The sequence below is a fragment of the Amphiura filiformis genome, chromosome 9 (genome assembly GCF_039555335.1).
Source record: "Amphiura filiformis chromosome 9, Afil_fr2py, whole genome shotgun sequence".
Lineage (NCBI taxonomy): Eukaryota > Metazoa > Echinodermata > Ophiuroidea > Amphilepidida > Amphiuridae > Amphiura > Amphiura filiformis.
The window spans coordinates 44,965,219-44,983,547 of NC_092636.1; the positions used below are offsets into that span (position 1 = coordinate 44,965,219).

Below are 18,329 nucleotides of genomic sequence, written 5' to 3' on the forward strand. Positions count from 1 at the left end.
ATACATCTCTCAGGGATGCCAGTTGCCTCCCTGAAGTTGGGAAGGAAAATAATATTTCATAAAATACTAAAGGCGAAGCGGAGCGGAGCGAGCGGGCGGGGCTCCCGCCCCGCGCGGCGGGGGGTCCAGGGGCCCGCTTAAGGGCCCCTGGTGGGGTCCAGGGGCAAAGCCCCTGGTGGGGGTCGAGGGGGGCGACAGCCCCCCGAAGCCAGACAGTTTCTGCACATTTTACACCACAGGGGAGGCTATTTTTAGGGGGAAGTTACATGTCAACAGATTAAAAATTAAAGCAAATGATTTACAAATATACAGCTAAAATTACAAGTTACCTATGGTTTCCTGGTATCTTGGGTCTTGTGCTTGTGTTTTTGTGCTTATTCTTTATCTTCTGTGCAATTACTTGAACATATGGTAATGTACATTCGCTAGTACTAGGCCCTGTTTCCTCTCTATCTGTATCTCCTCTCACAATTGCTTGCGATACACGAAACATGGTTGGCAATGTGAATGTCTTTGAGTTTAAAAGCTCGCGTTTTTCTTTATGACCACCTGAGTTAGCATGTTTTAAAATCGCCTTATTTCCACTGCTAGCATACGAATATATACCCTGACAGTAAGTACATTTATACTTCCCTGCAGCATCTACTTTCCGTATGTAATCCGACAAAAACCGTCCTGCATCATCCGTCTGTTCCAGCCATTGCCATTTAATTAAACCGATTTTAACTCCAGCATCGATCGCTTTTATATCTGCTTTCCTATCCACTTCCATTGTGATGATTGATCGCAAGATAAACAGCAAATCCGATCGTAATTCGGCCCGTAATTCAATACCACACACGCATGTTTAAAGTTTAAAGTTTATTAATATTTTATTGTCAAAACAAAACGCACGTTCATACGATCAAGGCTTCCGAATTTGCAGCCAACAACTTCGTGTTTCCGTCTCATCCCTAGAGGTGTACAGCTACAACAAAAACACTGCGTATTGTACCATGCATACGGGCACGTGCTCTTGAGCATGAGAGTGATTAGTTGACAAATATTTGACAAAAGAGGGCAGTTTATTTTATTTTATTTCTTTCAGAGCCGGGCGGACGCGACGGTATTTTTTTTTCCCTTCCAACCGGAGATTTTTTTGCGACCGAAATTTTGTAAAAAATATGCGCGTCCGGATTTCGAAATATCCGGAAGACTGGCATCCCTGATCTCTACACAAACCAAAATTGAGACCCTCCCTGGACATAAAGTACCTGGATTACAAGTGTATATTGGGCTATTTCATTTAAAATCCACACTACCCCTGTGGATGATTTTGGAAATACCTTCCACAGGGGGAGTATGGAATTAACACATAAGCAGCTCCATTTGAAACTCACCCTGCCTCAAGAGAAGATTCAGGTTGAATCTTTCTCAGAGGGTGTATGAAATTCAAATGGAGCTACCTAATGTACTCATTCCATTTGAAATTCATACTCCCCTTGTGGAAGATATTTCCTAAATCTTCCACAGGGGGAGTATGGATTTTAAATGGAATAGCCTATTTCTCATATTGGCCTATATCTCTACACATACAATCATATCAATAATGCACAAATCTAGGAGCTCTGGCAACCAGTCTTGCAGCGATTAAAAAAAAAATTGATTCTGAAAATCATTATACTTAGTTCTCTGGGTTAATAGGATGAACAAATTTTAATCTTTCCCCACAGTAGGCCAGAGAATTAAGTATAATAATTTTCATATTTATGTGACTTCGTGTAATTGTTATAAATATGAGTGTCATGCTAGTAATACTAAGGTCACCGGTTCGAATCCGGCCGGATGCACTCTGGTTTTTTTCATCGTTTTGTGCACTGGCCTACTCTGAGGAAAGATTAAAATTTGTTCAAATAATTGATTCGTTTACAATTTTCCAATAGTAAAATTTGGAATCAGAGTTGAAGTTTTTGCTAGCAATAATTATTAGTCCTAAAATTAAACAAATTAATTGATTTGGTGGTTTCAAGCATTAGGATGTGGTACTGATCATGCGCAAATCGTAGAATAGAAACTAAGCGGCAGGCTCTATGGCAGGGCTATGGTATCTCATATCATGTAAATGGTATGCTTAGCCTGAGTCGCTCGGCCTATCTCGAACAAAATCGCCATGCGTAGCTTTTGAAAAATGAGAGGATTCATGGTACTATCACAGCAATTTTTGACACGAAGATATAGGGATGATGACGCAGTGTGTCGGCAAGGAAAAAATTGTAAAAAATATTCCCCCTAGAAGTGCACACCTTGATTTTTATCATGTTATTTTGTTGAAAATAATATGCTGACCTTCAATACTGGTAATCAGCAATAACTGCATCATGGCATTAAACTTGAACTTTTTTGGAGAAAAAAAAATTTCGCATCAAAAAATATAAAACACAACAAACAGCAAAGCAGTATCTTCCGATATTTACCTGTATTGGACATTTTAAGGAAATTAAAAAGGAAAACCTAATGGCATTGTTTAAACTTGAACTTATTTATTTCCATAAAATAATATATACATCAAAAAACATCCAAAGCCAAATGACTAATTATGGAGGAAATGACCGTACGGCCAATGGTCATCCCCTAATTTCAAAACAATCACCAAATGCTCACAAACACAACAAGAAAAGAAGCTGCAGGGAAATAAATAATTCAATCAATCATATGAAAAAATTAATTTCAACTTCATTTCTTTCTGATGTTTACCTGTGTTGGATATTTTAGGGAAATTAAATTAATAAATCTATGCAGAAATTAATATCAACTTTCCTTCCTCTTAATTCCTTCCTCCTAAAGATCTTCTACTTTAATTAAGTAAATGCCTTGCCTTTTTGCATATGGAAAACCAATGCATCTATATATGAGATAGATGAAGAGGTAAACATTAGTTAATGGTTAGCAGAAATTGATATCAACTTTCCTTCCTCCTAATTCTTTCCTCCGAAAAATATTCTACTTTAATTATTAAGTAAATGCCTTGCCCTTTTGCATATGGAAAACCAATGCATCTATAATATGAGATAGATGAAGAGGTAAACATTAGTTAATGGTTTGCATATTAAGGATAACAAACTGAAAATTTTTTCATACTTTTTCCCACTTTTTTCAAATTAACTGTGAATGATCTTAAAGTCGCCAAAACTTTGAAAAAGATTTTAAATATAAAAAAAAAGAAATTGAATTTAAAAAAAACTGTTTTTTACCGATATCGGATCGGATATCGGCCGAATATTATAACATCGATATCGGATATCGGATCGGAAGACAAATGCCGAAGGGTCTTTGTTTATAGAATTTCTGAGCAATAGCTGCCGTATGCGCTATCTTAGCTACCAATGGACTGCAACTGTCATCCTTCAAATAATATTCTAATACACTCACCTGTTTAAGAATGACTCCATGTTTATAGAATTTCTGAGCAATAGCTGCCGTATGCGCTATCTTAGCTGCCAATGGACTGCAACTGTCATCCCTCAAATAATATTCTAATACACTCACCTGTTTAAGAATGACTCCATGTTTATAGAATTTCTGAGCAATAGCTGCCGTTGCTTTATCTTAGCTGCCACTGGGTAACCAATGGACTGTAACTGTCATCCCTCAAATAATATTCTAATACACTCACCTGTTTAAGAATGACTCCATGTTTATAGAATTTCTGAGCAATAGCTGCCGTATGCTGTATCTTAGCTGCTACTGGGTAACCAATGGACTGTAGCTGTCGTACCTCTCTCATCAGTGTGACCAGACGATCGCTGTAATGGACTACCAACTCGTTGTTTTTTGTCTCGAACTCCATTAGTCTACCACTCATTTGTAAACTGCAACAGAAAATAGTAAACCATCAAACATTATTAAGTTAAACATTTCCTATTCATAACCTCATGAATATACGCGAAACGTGTGGTCTGATCATATTTTTTTATTTGTAAAAACGCGAACACAAATTGAGGTCATTAATATCTCACAACTGTAAATATTAGTAACCTCTGTGCGCACCGTGCTGTGCATCAAACAAACTGCATGCGCTGGCCGTCATATTTGGTTTGCACGTTACAGCATTTGGACAGATTGTGATACGCACTTTTGTTATTTTTTGGTCATCCTGTTTTATCCTGTTCGATTTTAGGAAAGGTAAAATGTAAAAATTGTTTATTTTTACAAACTTTTAACAAAAATTTTGCGTTATTTTGTAAAGTGACGAGATGAAAGTGATGCTTATGAATGAGGGTAATATCTTTGCATCAGTAATATTTGGGCATTGTGCAAAATCTAAACATTTTGCTTTGAACCTCAGAATCGGGATTCCAAAGGCAAAATGTTTAGATTTTTCACAACAATGTCCTCCAAATAACTGATGCGCAGTTAGCATGAAAGTTCATCTGTATTGGTAATCCATATATAGAAAGATTTTAACTCTTGATCACAATACAAAATATTTACCTCCGAAATTTTCAGCTGTTGATACTACAGCTTTCTTCAGCGGACTGACCGATCGAGCACACTTGAAGTGTGACGTAATGATCGGGTCATAGACCTTTGGCAGCTTGTAGCGCCCTCCGTCCTTGTTCAGAGATGGTTGGTTGGCCCTGATGCGCAGTTATTAACCTCTAATTAAATTGCATGCTTATGCAGTTAAGACCAGTACGCTCATTTCTATTTCCTAGAACTCAAACACTCCACATATGGCGGTGTCATTTGCAGCTCAATAGACCTGTTGATATGTGTGTGCTGTCCAATTGCATTTCAAATTGCAATATCCATACATCCTCTATGGAAGACACAACCTTAACCCTCCACACAGGTGGTGTAGATTTCAAATGGAGTCACCCATTCAGGTACCCCATTTAAAATCCAGACTCCCTTCGTGGGAGATTAAGGTTGTGTCTTCCACAGGGGGTGTAAGGATTACAAATAGAATAGCCAATATCAAGCACCAGATGATCTGTAACAGTGATATTGTCACACCACAATAACTCCGTACACATACCTCAATGGGTTATGAGGGTCTTCTATAGCCTGTTGAGTTTCCTGTGACCATCCATCAAACTGATCTTGTCTCCAGTTCCTCAACTCGTCCGTCATGTCTACTGCTTCTCTCCTGAAACGCCCAAATCCAGACAGATCATTCAGCAAGGCTTCAGCTACGTGTAGTGTTTGTTCCACCTGGAATAAAGTCAAAAAGTGTAACGATGTAATGCAAAACGCACTGGTTCCATGATCCTATGCTGGACACATAACAAGTTTATTATGTTTAAACATCCATGTGGAAATTGTCGTAAGAAAATACAGATTCCCCAAGCTATAAAGTTAATCTCATAAATTGAGCTTTTAGTGATCCCTTTTAAGGAGAACAATCACTTGCCCTCTCTATAAAAGTCCCCGGTGAAAGCATCATGACTATTGTAAACTGTAATACTAACCTTTGCTTCCAACTGTCTAACCCAGACAATGTTGTTAACAACCTCTGGTAGGTTCTTTCCAGTTGGAGGGCCTGTGTCACTGATACGGATGTTGAAGTCATCCTTGATGGTCTTCATGTATACCTGCAGTTGACCCAACAAAGTTTCTCTGTGGAAATGTAAAGTTGTTAACTGAAGAATGACCAGAGAGCAGGTATGACACTTCACTTCACTTCATTTTACACTGTATCTCAGAATACAATTTGCAGACTTTATGGCTCATTCGTAGTGTACGCTCACATGTTATAAAACATATCAAATTACGAGTAGCAGGATTCAATCCATATAAGAATCAAGAGTCATACCAATACACATTGTGGGATAGGCTTTTACGACGGGAATTCATAACAATTAGTGGGGTTTTTTAGCGGGTTCGCCGTCGGACAAGTTTAGAACTGTCTAGCTTTCGTCAGGAGTAGCTCTGACTTCTTCAGGACAAAGTACCTAATGCTGAGACATGTAGACCGCCCCTTGCCTACTGACGACTCTGAAAAGAGCCGTTCACTGAAGACTGCCCCTTGTCAACAGAGAACAAGCAGATCTCGCCTATCTGCTATTATAAAGATTTTGGGGGCTCTGAAAAGAGCCGTTCACTGAAGACTGCCCCTTGTCCACAGAAACAAGCAGACCTCGCCTATCTGCTGATTTTAAAGGTTTGGTGGCTCTGAAAAGAGCCGTTCACTGAAGACTGCCCCTTTCAGAGCCACCAAACCTTTAAATTTAGCAGATCTGCTTGTTTCTGTAGACAAGGGGCAGTCTTCAGTGAACGGCTCTTTTCAGAAAACAGACTTTCTGGCCCCATATCTCTGTCACTTTTTGCAAGATGAAATCTGTAAATTACCTCATTATTAATTGAAGAAGGGATAGAATTTGAATTTTTTTCCAGAAAGAAAAAAGAAGAAACCAAATAGACTTACCTCTCAGATACCAATTCTATGCGTACCCTTTCCCTTTCCACCAGCTCTTTGTAACGTTGGAATTCTCTCAGTAACTGCTGTGGGTTACCTTTTAGATTTTGAAACTGTGATCTTAGTTTGCTGGCTATACGCTGCTCTGCAGGAGCCATAGCTGAAATGAGGATAAATATTTGGTAAAAGCAACATTTTCACAAGGAAAGTTACATGCTCCTGGATAGATACATCCTCTTTATACTACATGCAGTAGCCTTCCACCCTATCTGCATCTGCATGTGTGGATCACACTCCAAGGCATTGGGGTCATTAATGCTCTGTCAAAATTTTGAGGTATTTTCTCAAAATATAAAGCACTATCTTATGAATCACTGAACCAATACTAGGCTTGTTTGTACTCATTTTAATGCATTTTATGTGCTGACTCCAAATATGTTCATGCAAATTTACAATTCTGCCATTCTTTAATTTAAACTCTTAAACGCTTGAGAACGTTACTGCAATCTTATTGGTTCTTACCCGTGTGATATGACACGATATCACACTGGTTAGCGCGTGTGCATCGACGCGATACGTGTACTCGCTATTTGAACCAATCGAAGACTCATAGCAACAACGGGACTGATCGATTTTAAACCCTAGGTAATTCCTTGCAAAATGTAGGATTTCATTTGATTTAAAATTTGTAATACTTATGATATTTTTATTTGAATTGAAGTGTTAAAGAATGAGAATTAAGGTATTGTTAGTGCATCTATCATCTCATATGATCGGGCGACATCATTATTTTTTGGCGTAAAAACAACTCCGCTTCGCATCGTTGTTTTACTTAAAATAATGATGTCGCCTGTGTTATGCGAGACGATAGATGCACTCCAGCTGCTAAAAACAATACCTTTATTCTCTAAACAAAATTTGAAATTTGTCGTCTGCAATCGACACCCACATGGAAAGTTAAAAGACACAAACACATCAGCTATTATCAGTTCAGCCCACCTTCCTTGAGTATACAACCTACCCCTTTCAACCAGACATTGGCTATCCTCAGTTCAGTTTCCCCTCCCTACCCATAGGAACAAAACCTACCTCTTTCATATTGAATAACAGCAGCCTTCCATTCTGGCTCTGTGTATGGATTATACTGCAATGCATTGAGGTTATTGAAAGGCACAAAGACATTGGCTATCCTCAGTTAAGTTTCCCCTCCCTACCCATAGGAACAAAACCTACCTCTTTCATATTGAATGACAGCAGCCTTCCATTCAGGCTCTGTGTATGGATTATACTGCAATGCATTGAGGTTGTTAAAAGTCACAAAGACATTGGCTATCCTCAGTTCAGTTTGCCCTCCCTACCCATAGGAACAAAACCTACCTCTTTCATATTGAATGACAGCAGCCTTCCATTCTGGCTCTGTGTATGGATTATACTGCAATGCATTGAGGTTGTTAAAAGGCACAAAAGCATTGGCGGTTCTCAGCTCCTGCTGCTCACCATGAGATAGGAGACGTACTAGCTGCTCATGGACGGTACGTAATACCAAAACCTAAAATGAGATTATACAAATTAAAAGTTAAAGTTAAATCCTTCCCAAGCTTTTCGGCCCATTGGGCGGCGCCTATCTCCGTTTCATAACCCTAGGCCACATGTCTGCAAGCAGAAAAGCTACAGCAGGGGGTTAGTCCACATGGTAGCCATGTGTTTAACTTTCCCTACTCCATTCTTTCAATGCCGAATGCCTGGCAAGAAGGCAGTAGGTACCATTTTTAAAGCCTTTGGTATGGTCCGGCCGGGATTCGAACCCGCGACCTCCCGATCATGAGGCGGACGCTCTAACCACTAGGCCACCACGCCTAAGGTATTAAGGTATGGAAATAATTAAGTACTAACTCTTCATGAGTCAAAGAGAAAATGGGACAGTTTAAGGTAGTTGACATTGGTACTGTCATCACTGTGATCCTAGTTACACTGTTTTTGTCACTAGGCCTACCAGTGGTGTCTTCATCATTTACATTATCATCATCATCGTTGAACCCGATGCCACCTCTATCATCATCATCATTACCATCAGCATCAACAGTAAATTTATAGTCACTTCAAAATAAAATCTAGGAGTTATGGGTAACAACAAAAATTGTTCTAAAGGTCCAACTGACCCAGATTTTTTAGTTTTGGAGATAAGTTTTTTAGCTGTATAAAATTAAAAACAACCATTTTTTGGCAGAAGAGGATTTTGACTGAATTTTTTTAGAAAAATTCATAATATTTTCGTACACATATTTTCATTGCTTTAAGTCTACATATCTAAAGTATACATTTTTTGAGCACAGGAAAAAGCCCAAGTTGAGGACAAAATTGCAATTCATAAATTGTTATCTGTATCACATACTGTCGTATCTCAAAGGGCTGCCTTGTGTGATTTTTGTTATCATTGTTGTATTTCATATTGTTATTTTATATTTCAGCATGCTTCTTTCTTTATGAATGAACATAGGATTGTAATATTCCGATAATACCTCAAAATTAATATATAAAGTTAATTTTACAGTGTATCTCATAACAATTGGATGACAATAATAAAAAAATCACACAAGGCAGCCTTTTGTGATACAACAGTATGTGAAGCAGACGACGACATGTCATTTCAAACTTACCTCCTGTAACCTTGCAGACAACCGTGTGAGACCTTCTGGTGTAAACTTGCCTCCCTTCCACGGATGAATGGGATCTCTTTTCCAAAACTGTTCAGTCAACTTGTCACAGCTTGCAACCCATTTATCGCATGTAGATATACTTGTTTGGATTGCTTCTAGCACTTTGTGGAATGGATCGTGCCAAAGGTCAAATGCTCCAAGTTTGTGCTGTACAAATCGACCTAGAGCACTTCCTGAAATTGCAGACATCAGAAAAGGTTTTTAAAAGTAATTACATCACCAGAGTATAATCTAGTTTTAAAAGTGACAGGCCATATATAATCCTGAATGAACCTGATTGTACTATTCTAGTTGAAATTCATATACCCCATATTGAAGATATGACCTTAATCTTCCACAGGGAGAGTGAATTTCAAATTGGGTTACCTGAATGAAATATACACCCCCTGTGTCGGGTCTCAAAACTAAAAACTAGCGACTTTCCGCTTAATTCGTGGGAGCAGGTCACAAATGTATAATGTACCATCAAAACCCATTGTAATTCATTCAACAATCGGATATAAACTTACCAGCAATCTTCACACACAAAAACATATATATCCCTTTTTTGTTTACTTACCAATGACCTCCATTAGATGTTTCATCCTATCCTCTCTATAGGGTTCAAATTCTCCCTGTTTCCATACATCATCTAAGGCATCCTGGGTCGTATCCACCAATTCCAGGCCTTCATTTGAAGACAGACCTTCAATGTTCCTGTAGTCCTGTGCAATCGGCTCAAAACATTGCTGGAATAACTGGGCACGTTCTTTGGTCTCTAGTTTGGTTCCTGATACAGCCACCTCAGACCAGAATTGGAATTCATCCGTTGGTGTCAAAATACCTGTATAATTGCATGATTGAATCATTCATTTTTTGTTGATTAAAAATATAATTTGCAAAATATCCCTCACTTTATGATCTCTTGATTGAGCATGATTAGTAGTTTTAATATCTAATGAGTCACCGTCACGTTTCATTTTCGCCACTAATGTTACATACATGATTTACTGGACATATGATCTAAACAATTTTGAAAAACTTTAAAAAAATGGTTGCCACCAAGAACCATAATCGTAACCCTAAACCTAATCTGTTAACCCTAGCTCTAAACCTAGCCTTAACCATAATTCTAATACTATACATTGATCAGCTCGTAATCGGCGGGCCTTATAACATCGCGGATTAATATCAAAATATTTTATTTTGAGAATTATTTTGTAACATTTCTCCAGAATCATCACAAATTATTAATTCAAGTCCATGACTTTGTCTACTTTCTTTAACACCCAAAATATAGACCAGACGGGTCTACTATAGCACTCTTAACGTGGGTCTACTTTTCGGCGTAGTGGTAAAAGCCTAACATTTCCCGCCTATTACGAGCTGATCAAATTATAATTCTAAATCCTAATCCTAATCCTAACACTCTAAGTCTCCAAAAATTTTGTCCTCACCTGCAAAGTTGCGGTCATCTGCATGGACCTTGCTTCCTTGTGAAGGGTCACTCTTCTGTACCTGACTGCGTAATCCTGCTTGCAGTTCACTCAGGAGACTCTGCAGCTTGGGGTCAAAGGTCCTGCACCACTTCTCATCTTTGATTAACAATGGGGCATAAACCTGCATCAAGTGAAACAGAAAATTGTACTCATGTCATTTCAGTCCACTTCTCTCTTTTTATTGTTACTTAGAGGGGGAATATTTTTCCAATGGTCTCTGGTAGGGGTGAACAGGGGTACTACAGTTGAAATCCATGCAACCCCATGGAAGACATTACCTAAATTCTTCCACACAGTGAATTTCAATGGGGTTACCTTAATGGGTGACTCCATTTGAAATCTTGCATGGGATATTAAGGTCATGTCTTCCATAAGGGATGGTTGGATTTTAACTGGAATAGCCCATTTGTGAGAATCAAATGTGATTCTTGCAAGCCAATTTCCTGACAATCAACATATATTTCCAATTAATTTTAGAGCAGTTAGCCAACTCTGGGTAAATACTTAGAGCTAAAACCACCTTCCCCTTCACTCCACAGATAAAACCCACACCCCACTAAGCCCTAACTGCCAGCAACAAAGTTATAGTGCACCTCGAGCACTGTGTGTCGACGAAAACTCAATTAATCTATAGATCAACTTGTTTATTTTTTTGTAATAGCTCTCCCAATCCGAGACTGTTGGATTTTGAATAGAAAAGCCTCTTCCAAATAATTTTCAAGCTATGTAACAAGACTGTGGCATCAATTATGATAGCTCTGCCCTATTGTCAATTCAAATATGGTAGGCACATAACATGCATAACATAACATAACATGCATGACCCAGTTCTATTGTCATTTTAATAATAATAATAATAAAGACAGATTTAATATAGCGCCTAATGCAAATGCCTCTAGGCGCTTTACACAACCAGAAACAGATTAAAATATTTTAAGCTACAAACAAAGAAAATTTAAGGGCCTAACAAATACAATTTTTTTTTTTTTTTACATAATAAACAAAATTTTTAAACAGAACAATATAAACAAAAAGAAAATGTCATAATCCACGCCGCTTCCCATGAGCCAAAAAAGCAAACGAGGAGGCACGACAAAAGGCACATATGAAGCGACGATGAGAATGAGTTTAGAACATATTTCATAATATCAATAAGCACATAATAAGCAAATATAAATGTAAATATACACATTTTGCGCATGTGTTTTTAATGATCAATAGACTATCAATGAAAACCACTTCAAATATTGCCTTGCTTGCTGAGATCTACATTGATTGGTCAGGCTAAGTAGCAGCTTACACAAACGGCAAGACAGTGAGACCACGGATGTGATATATATGGAAAACTTGACTGACCCAGGATCGGTGAAAGAGAACTTCCTCCAAACTTGTGGGAAGTGGAAGGTAAAATGTCTACATATTCCAAGGGTCCGTATTTTGGGTTGATTACTAATGGTATAGTCTGCATTACCAGTTGTTATCCACAGACCCGAGGGAGGGTTTATTAGCCAACATTGTTTGTATGTATTTTTTTCTTCTGTTAATTTTCTAAAAAACTACCTTGTCAATTGCCTGAAATAGTGCACTGCTTGGTGATCCAAGCATCGATAGTGTCAGCACATCACTGTGAATGGTCTCCGGGGAAACAACTTCCGGACGTAACTTGAAGAATGTCAAAACTTTTTCTCCCGTCTCACTTGGCTCAACCTGTAAAAACAAATGAAGTTCATTTCATGATCAGTGGATTGCAGAAAGTCTTTAATTAATGCAGTTAAAATTATTAACATCACTTTCACAGACATTTCAGTGTTAGTATCAACCCAAACCATTCCTGCGGTGGTTTGGGAAAGGTGCTGTGTCATCCCACTCCGTGAAGGCACACAGACTCATTATTGAGGCTTTCAACTTTAGGTTAAATTAATATGGGGGCAAACTATCATAGTATCAAATACAGCAGCCTTCCACCATCAAATATGTCAAAACCTTAATCCAAACCAAACTGAAAACTTAAAAGGAACCAAATTAAGCATTTCAAATAGAGTCTGGGCCACTACAGTATTAAACTCAACTAATTTTAAAATGAAGTACTGTTTACCAGACTCAAAATACCCAAATGCACCAAGGTGCATGTGCCCCTTCTGTGTGCATTGTTATTACAGTGCCACACATATCTTATTGCCTATATTCATTACTCAAAGACGGACTGAATTGAATGAACACAATGTGTAACTTTACACATGCATGTACTTCCATGTCACTGTAAACTCCCTATGAATTGTCATGGTTATAGAGGAACAAGGTGGTTTGTCATTGTGTTGATCAAAGTACAGGTGTCTTAATAGACCCCACATCTTTAACATAGCATTTGAACTTGATATAATTTTGAGAAATTTAACTTTTGTTTGGGTGCATGCCCACTAATTTTATGCAAATACCTCCCCCATGACAACTCCACATCTTCAGCTCTACGCTGCCTTCATATATAAACTCATTTTATTTGCCACCTTTCTTAATTTTATGACCATATTCAGTTTCCTTGTACTCTACAGCAAATTAAGTCAGAGACTCACCTTATTAGCAACTTTGACTTTCTTGTCACCACCATGACTGGTTAGTGTAGCAGCTAGTACAGAACAATTGCCATCATCCAAGAATGTATTCAGTTCCCTTGCACTATTCAGCTGAGTTATAGCGCCCTCTGAAGCTGGTATACCAAAGAAGGCTGCGCAGCTAGATAGCAGCACATCCTTACGTGGGTCTGCACTAGGCATTTTGGGCTGCCTATCTGCTACAAATTATTTGCAGCTCTACCTTGAATATCAGTCACAGTAATTCACATTTCATATCTGAAAATAACAAATATTCATAACCTTGTGAGTTGTGAAACTTGTTTTATTTGTAAAAATACACATGTGATGGCCAGTTAATTACTACATGTAATCAACAAGAGCGGATCTCCACTTAACAATAGAGGTTATCCACTTTACTCATGCGTGACTTCTAACAAAAGGCACTGGTTCCCGTAGTATTCCTCATTCAAACTAATTCAATGCACGACCTCGGAGTTACCTGCATGACTTTGGCGGGCTATTTTGAAATAGTCATGGTTGCACATGCAGGTACTTCTTTTGAAAGTCCTAAACAAGGTATAGGAGTCGCTGGTAGGATATGCAGCTTATAGAACACGGATAACCTCTATAACATGACTTCCATGTGCATGGTATGTGAATAAACAATTTAGACACACCCAACTACTGTATTTGAACAATGCATGATGCAGTCATTAACCTGATGGGACTGTTCACTGAAATTGACAAGTAAGGCTGAATAAAAAAAAAATACATGTTTTAATAGCATCCAGGTTTTTTTTTTATGAAAGAAATTGAACTTCAAAAAAGGAAGCGGGAGGGGACGCTAAAATGTTTGTTTTTTTACTCGGCCTAAGGACACATACCAATAGTATACTAAAATTGCTTGTTTAGCCTATTCACCATTGTAAAATCATACAGCGCTTGGAGATTATAGGAATTTTTGTTTTCACTATCCTATTGATTGATATAGGCATGTCCAAGTGAGATACTGACATAAATATCCAGATCCAGAATTACTAGCCTTTATATATGGCCCATTTCACGGTTATGCGCCACTTTGGGTGAAAAAAACTCGAAATTTTCAAAATGGATTAAATTTCATTTAATGGGGGTTTTCTTTTCCAAATTAGACCAGATTTTCATAAAATATCATTTCCCAGCTTAAATCTCTCTACTTCTTGAAGAAAATTATGATTTATTATCTCATGTTATGTAATTTTTTAACAAATTGGATAAATATTGAGAAGGGAATATTTATACTTTGACTGTCCAATACATATATAATAGATATTTAAAATAAACAAGTGTGTCATAGGCTCTCTTCTGACCAAATTTGGGCAACTTTTGTTGTGTAATGACAAATTTATGGCCACTTACTAATTCAATGCACGACCTCGGAGTTACCTGCATGACTTTGGCGGGCTATTTTGAAATAGTCATGGTTGCACATGCAGGTACTTCTTTTGAAAGTCCTAAACAAGGTATAGGAGTCGCTGGTAGGATATGCAGCTTATAGAACACGGATAACCTCTATAACATGACTTCCATGTGCATGGTATGTGAATAAACAATTTAGACACACCCAACTACTGTATTTGAACAATGCATGATGCAGTCATTAACCTGATGGGACTGTTCACTGAAATTGACAAGTAAGGCTGAATAAAAAAAAAATACATGTTTTAATAGCATCCAGGTTTTTTTTTTATGACAGAAATTGAACTTCAAAAAGGAAGCGGAGGGGACGCTAAAATGTTTGTTTTTTTACTCGGCCTAAGGACACATACCAATAGTATACTAAAATTGCTTGTTTAGCCTATTCACCATTGTAAAATCATACAGCGCTTGGAGATTATAGGAATTTTTGTTTTCACTATCCTATTGATTAATATAGGCATGTCCAAGTGAGATACTGACATAAATATCCAGATCCAGAATTACTAGCCTTTATATATACCAAATATTAAGTTGTTTGAGAAGTCTAGCTGCGAATTTGCTCACAGAAAGCTTTGCATTTGAGGCTAGCAGGGTCTTAAGGGATGAGCCTATAGGAATAACGACCAAACAAAGAAATTCTTGTTTATGCCGTAATATTGTAGTCTTTCAACCCTTTCACAACTTCAGCTGTGTAACTTACAAAAATTCCTGCTAAAAAGTGGTTCTTTTAATTTTAGAAAATACATTAATAATCGCATTGGACTTTTCGTACTGATTGTACTATAAGTGACCACCAGCCTATAATGTTCTGATCACACATAGACTGGGATTACATGTGACGTCATTGCCAGGCAATTGGTCTCTATTGTTCCTTGCCGGGAAATATGCCCACGCAGTCAGGGACCGTGCTTTTAAAACGCCCGTCAGATCACAATAAGGCCATTGAACTGTGTAGTGGCCATACGTACTCGCTGAAGTATAACGGTAGCACGTTCCCTTACCGACTTTTACGACTTATTATTAATGTGTGGAAACGGGTCAGGGACGGCATTCTGATCATTCTAATCCTTTCTTTTGAGGTCAATAGATAAAAGAAAGGCCTTGAACACAGGTGCGGGGTTGCAGATAATATTTAATCATCAAAGCTGCTGGCATAAGAAATTTCGAGGAGGCAGCGCTTATTATTTCTTGTAAACACAATCTAATGTGGTACTCACTACATGTAGAAGGCCGGGCGGGTCTGCAAATTAGTGCATGAAGCTAGTAAAGATATAGCTCTTCATGTTCAGTTTAATCAATTAAAATACTATGGCTGGATATCAAAAAAATCGCGAGGCATTCTTTCTTGTTATGGACGACAAGTATTAATTTTTATATTATTATGACAAAATCCACTCCCTTCTCAATTGAATAGGCTCTGAGATTAGACTTTCCTTTCCAAAAATAAATCATAGGGCCTAGAGGACATGATATAGGCCTAATCTAAACCCATATTCGGTATCCAGAAACCTTCACAGTCCGAAGCGGCGCTAGCACTTTCGATCGCATTAAACAGGCAAAGTTCGCTAAACTGAGGCCTGCTTCAATTGCCAACCTTTATCGAGGGGAGTTTGAGGTTTCATAGTCATCTATTACCTACCGTTTTTCGTCGAATAAACACCCCCGGGGGGGTTACATTTTCCCAAGGGGGGTGTTTATTAGAGGTCATTTTTAGCACGAAAATTCCCGTTAAAATCATTAGGTAAGCTTAAAAGTCACGCTAAAATGACGAACTATGACCTTTTGACACTGACTTTTGGTTCACTTCGGGTTCGGATGCAGATTTTCGCCATTTATTGCTGCTACTCATGACCATGTGAGCAACTTGGTAAGCTTACTACACAAGATAGCATGGAAATATCGGAATTTTTGAAACATCTTGGTTGAAAAAAAGTGGTGGGGGCGTTTATTTGAGGGGGGGCGACTATTTGACGAAATACGGTATACCGTTTTCCCCCGATGTGACAGTGACGTCAACGCGTGGAAACGGCTGTTTCGCTCGCGCATCTATGCGGCGTCTTTAAGCGCGTGCGTATGTACACCAGAGCTTTGATCAAACTCTAGCGAATGAGGCTGCACCTAATAAAATTAGTACAGTACTGACGTGACGCACTGCCACATCAGGGTGAAAATGGTATTGAACATCGCAAACCAGCCAAATTTGTCATAGGTTTGAATAGCTAGTAGAAAAACCGTGAATATAGTGTCAGAAAGTCTCACACATGTTAGTATAACCTTGTCGTTAATGTGACACCGAATGCAGCGCCATTTTTGGAATATATCATACATTGTTTGGACAAATATTTGGTCAAATGTAGGCTAAGTAGGCCTAAATCATGAAAATCGCTTAATCAGAATAATACCAACCAGCAACGGACATCGAGACAACACTACGTGAGAAGTTTGAGGTAAGTAAAGCTTTTCCTTGTTATAAAAAACAAGGAAAAATCAGTCAGTTTTATCACAACGCGATAGGGCCTACGCTGGTTCTTTTGATTAGAGTTTAAAATCTGTTCATCACCTGCAGTCCGATTTGGTATCTATGTTTTCATCAAAGTCTTGAGAACTAATGTGGATGGTATTTTGGTTAACAAAAACGATACTGTTAAAAATATCGGTATTTATGCAAGCGACATTTCTATTATGTAAAATGCATTGAAAATTGTCGGCTAAAGAATTGTCGGTTAAAATCGCGAAGAGTAATAGCGACAATAACTATCTACATTCCAAGCGGAAACGCTTTTCAAAAACATAGCACCTTTTTTCGGGCAATCGCTGAAACCGAAATATGAAATTCCAGGCCATCTGTAAAAAAGTGCGAGGGCGGAAATTACCATGAACTTGGGTCACCGAAACAAATGTTTATATTGGTGTCAGGCCTTTCATAGTGATACAACAATTAGCCCCCAATAATGGCTTTCATTTGAACCGTTATTTATTAAACTGTGATTTTTACTTTTTGAGAAATCAATGAACGTATCAAAAATCTTTTCGCAAATCGATTTAAAATTGCCTAACCTGTTAAACTGTCAAAATCTAGTACAAATTGATGAAGCATGACACTGTGTAAAGCAATAGAAGTTCCCAAGTAAACACAGCCGATAACAACGGGCGATCGCATCAAAATTGTTGCACTTCAACTAAAGTTTAAACTGTGTTAAAATAGGCAACCTTTGCTGTAGTGTAAAACTAAAAGATAGTTGACTCATCAAAATAACTTTTGTCCAAATTTAAACATCAATATAACAATTAAGGGGGTACTACACCCCTGGCCAATTTTGTGCCTATTTTTGCACTTTTCTCAGAAATTATAGCGCATTGGTGACAGGTAAGATATGTATATTATAGGGGCAAAGACTACAACTACTCACTGAAAATTCAGCAACTCAAGGCAAGTAGTTATTGATTTATTAATCAAATATTGGGTTTCCCTAATTTTTGACTGTAACTCCACAACTGTTGTCTGTGCTGAAATAAAATTTCCAGTGCAGTAGTTGTAGTCCTTGCCCCTATATACATATCTTACTTGTCACCAATGCGCTTATAATTTTTGAGAAAAATGCAAAAATAGGCACAAAATTGGGCAGGGGTGTAGTACCCCATTAACATTAATTACAAAAAAATGTCATTGTTGATCTGCATCAAATGATAGCTTCGGACTCTAGTCTTG

The 18,329-nt window shown here is 38.0% G+C and overlaps 1 protein-coding gene across 1 annotated transcript in view; it reads right to left on the bottom strand.

The window, feature by feature from the left end:
- Nucleotides 1-18,329, bottom strand: part of LOC140161044 (cytoplasmic dynein 2 heavy chain 1-like) — a 141,860-nt gene that overhangs the window by 122,058 nt on the left and 1,473 nt on the right. Inside the window, 10 exon segments of the mRNA XM_072184425.1 lie at nt 3,653-3,848; nt 5,018-5,193; nt 5,451-5,598; nt 6,407-6,557; nt 7,775-7,946; nt 9,055-9,287; nt 9,674-9,937; nt 10,551-10,713; nt 12,153-12,299; nt 13,163-13,438. Of these exon segments, the coding sequence (XP_072040526.1) occupies nt 3,653-3,848; nt 5,018-5,193; nt 5,451-5,598; nt 6,407-6,557; nt 7,775-7,946; nt 9,055-9,287; nt 9,674-9,937; nt 10,551-10,713; nt 12,153-12,299; nt 13,163-13,363 (1,851 nt within the window). The 5' untranslated portion in view covers nt 13,364-13,438.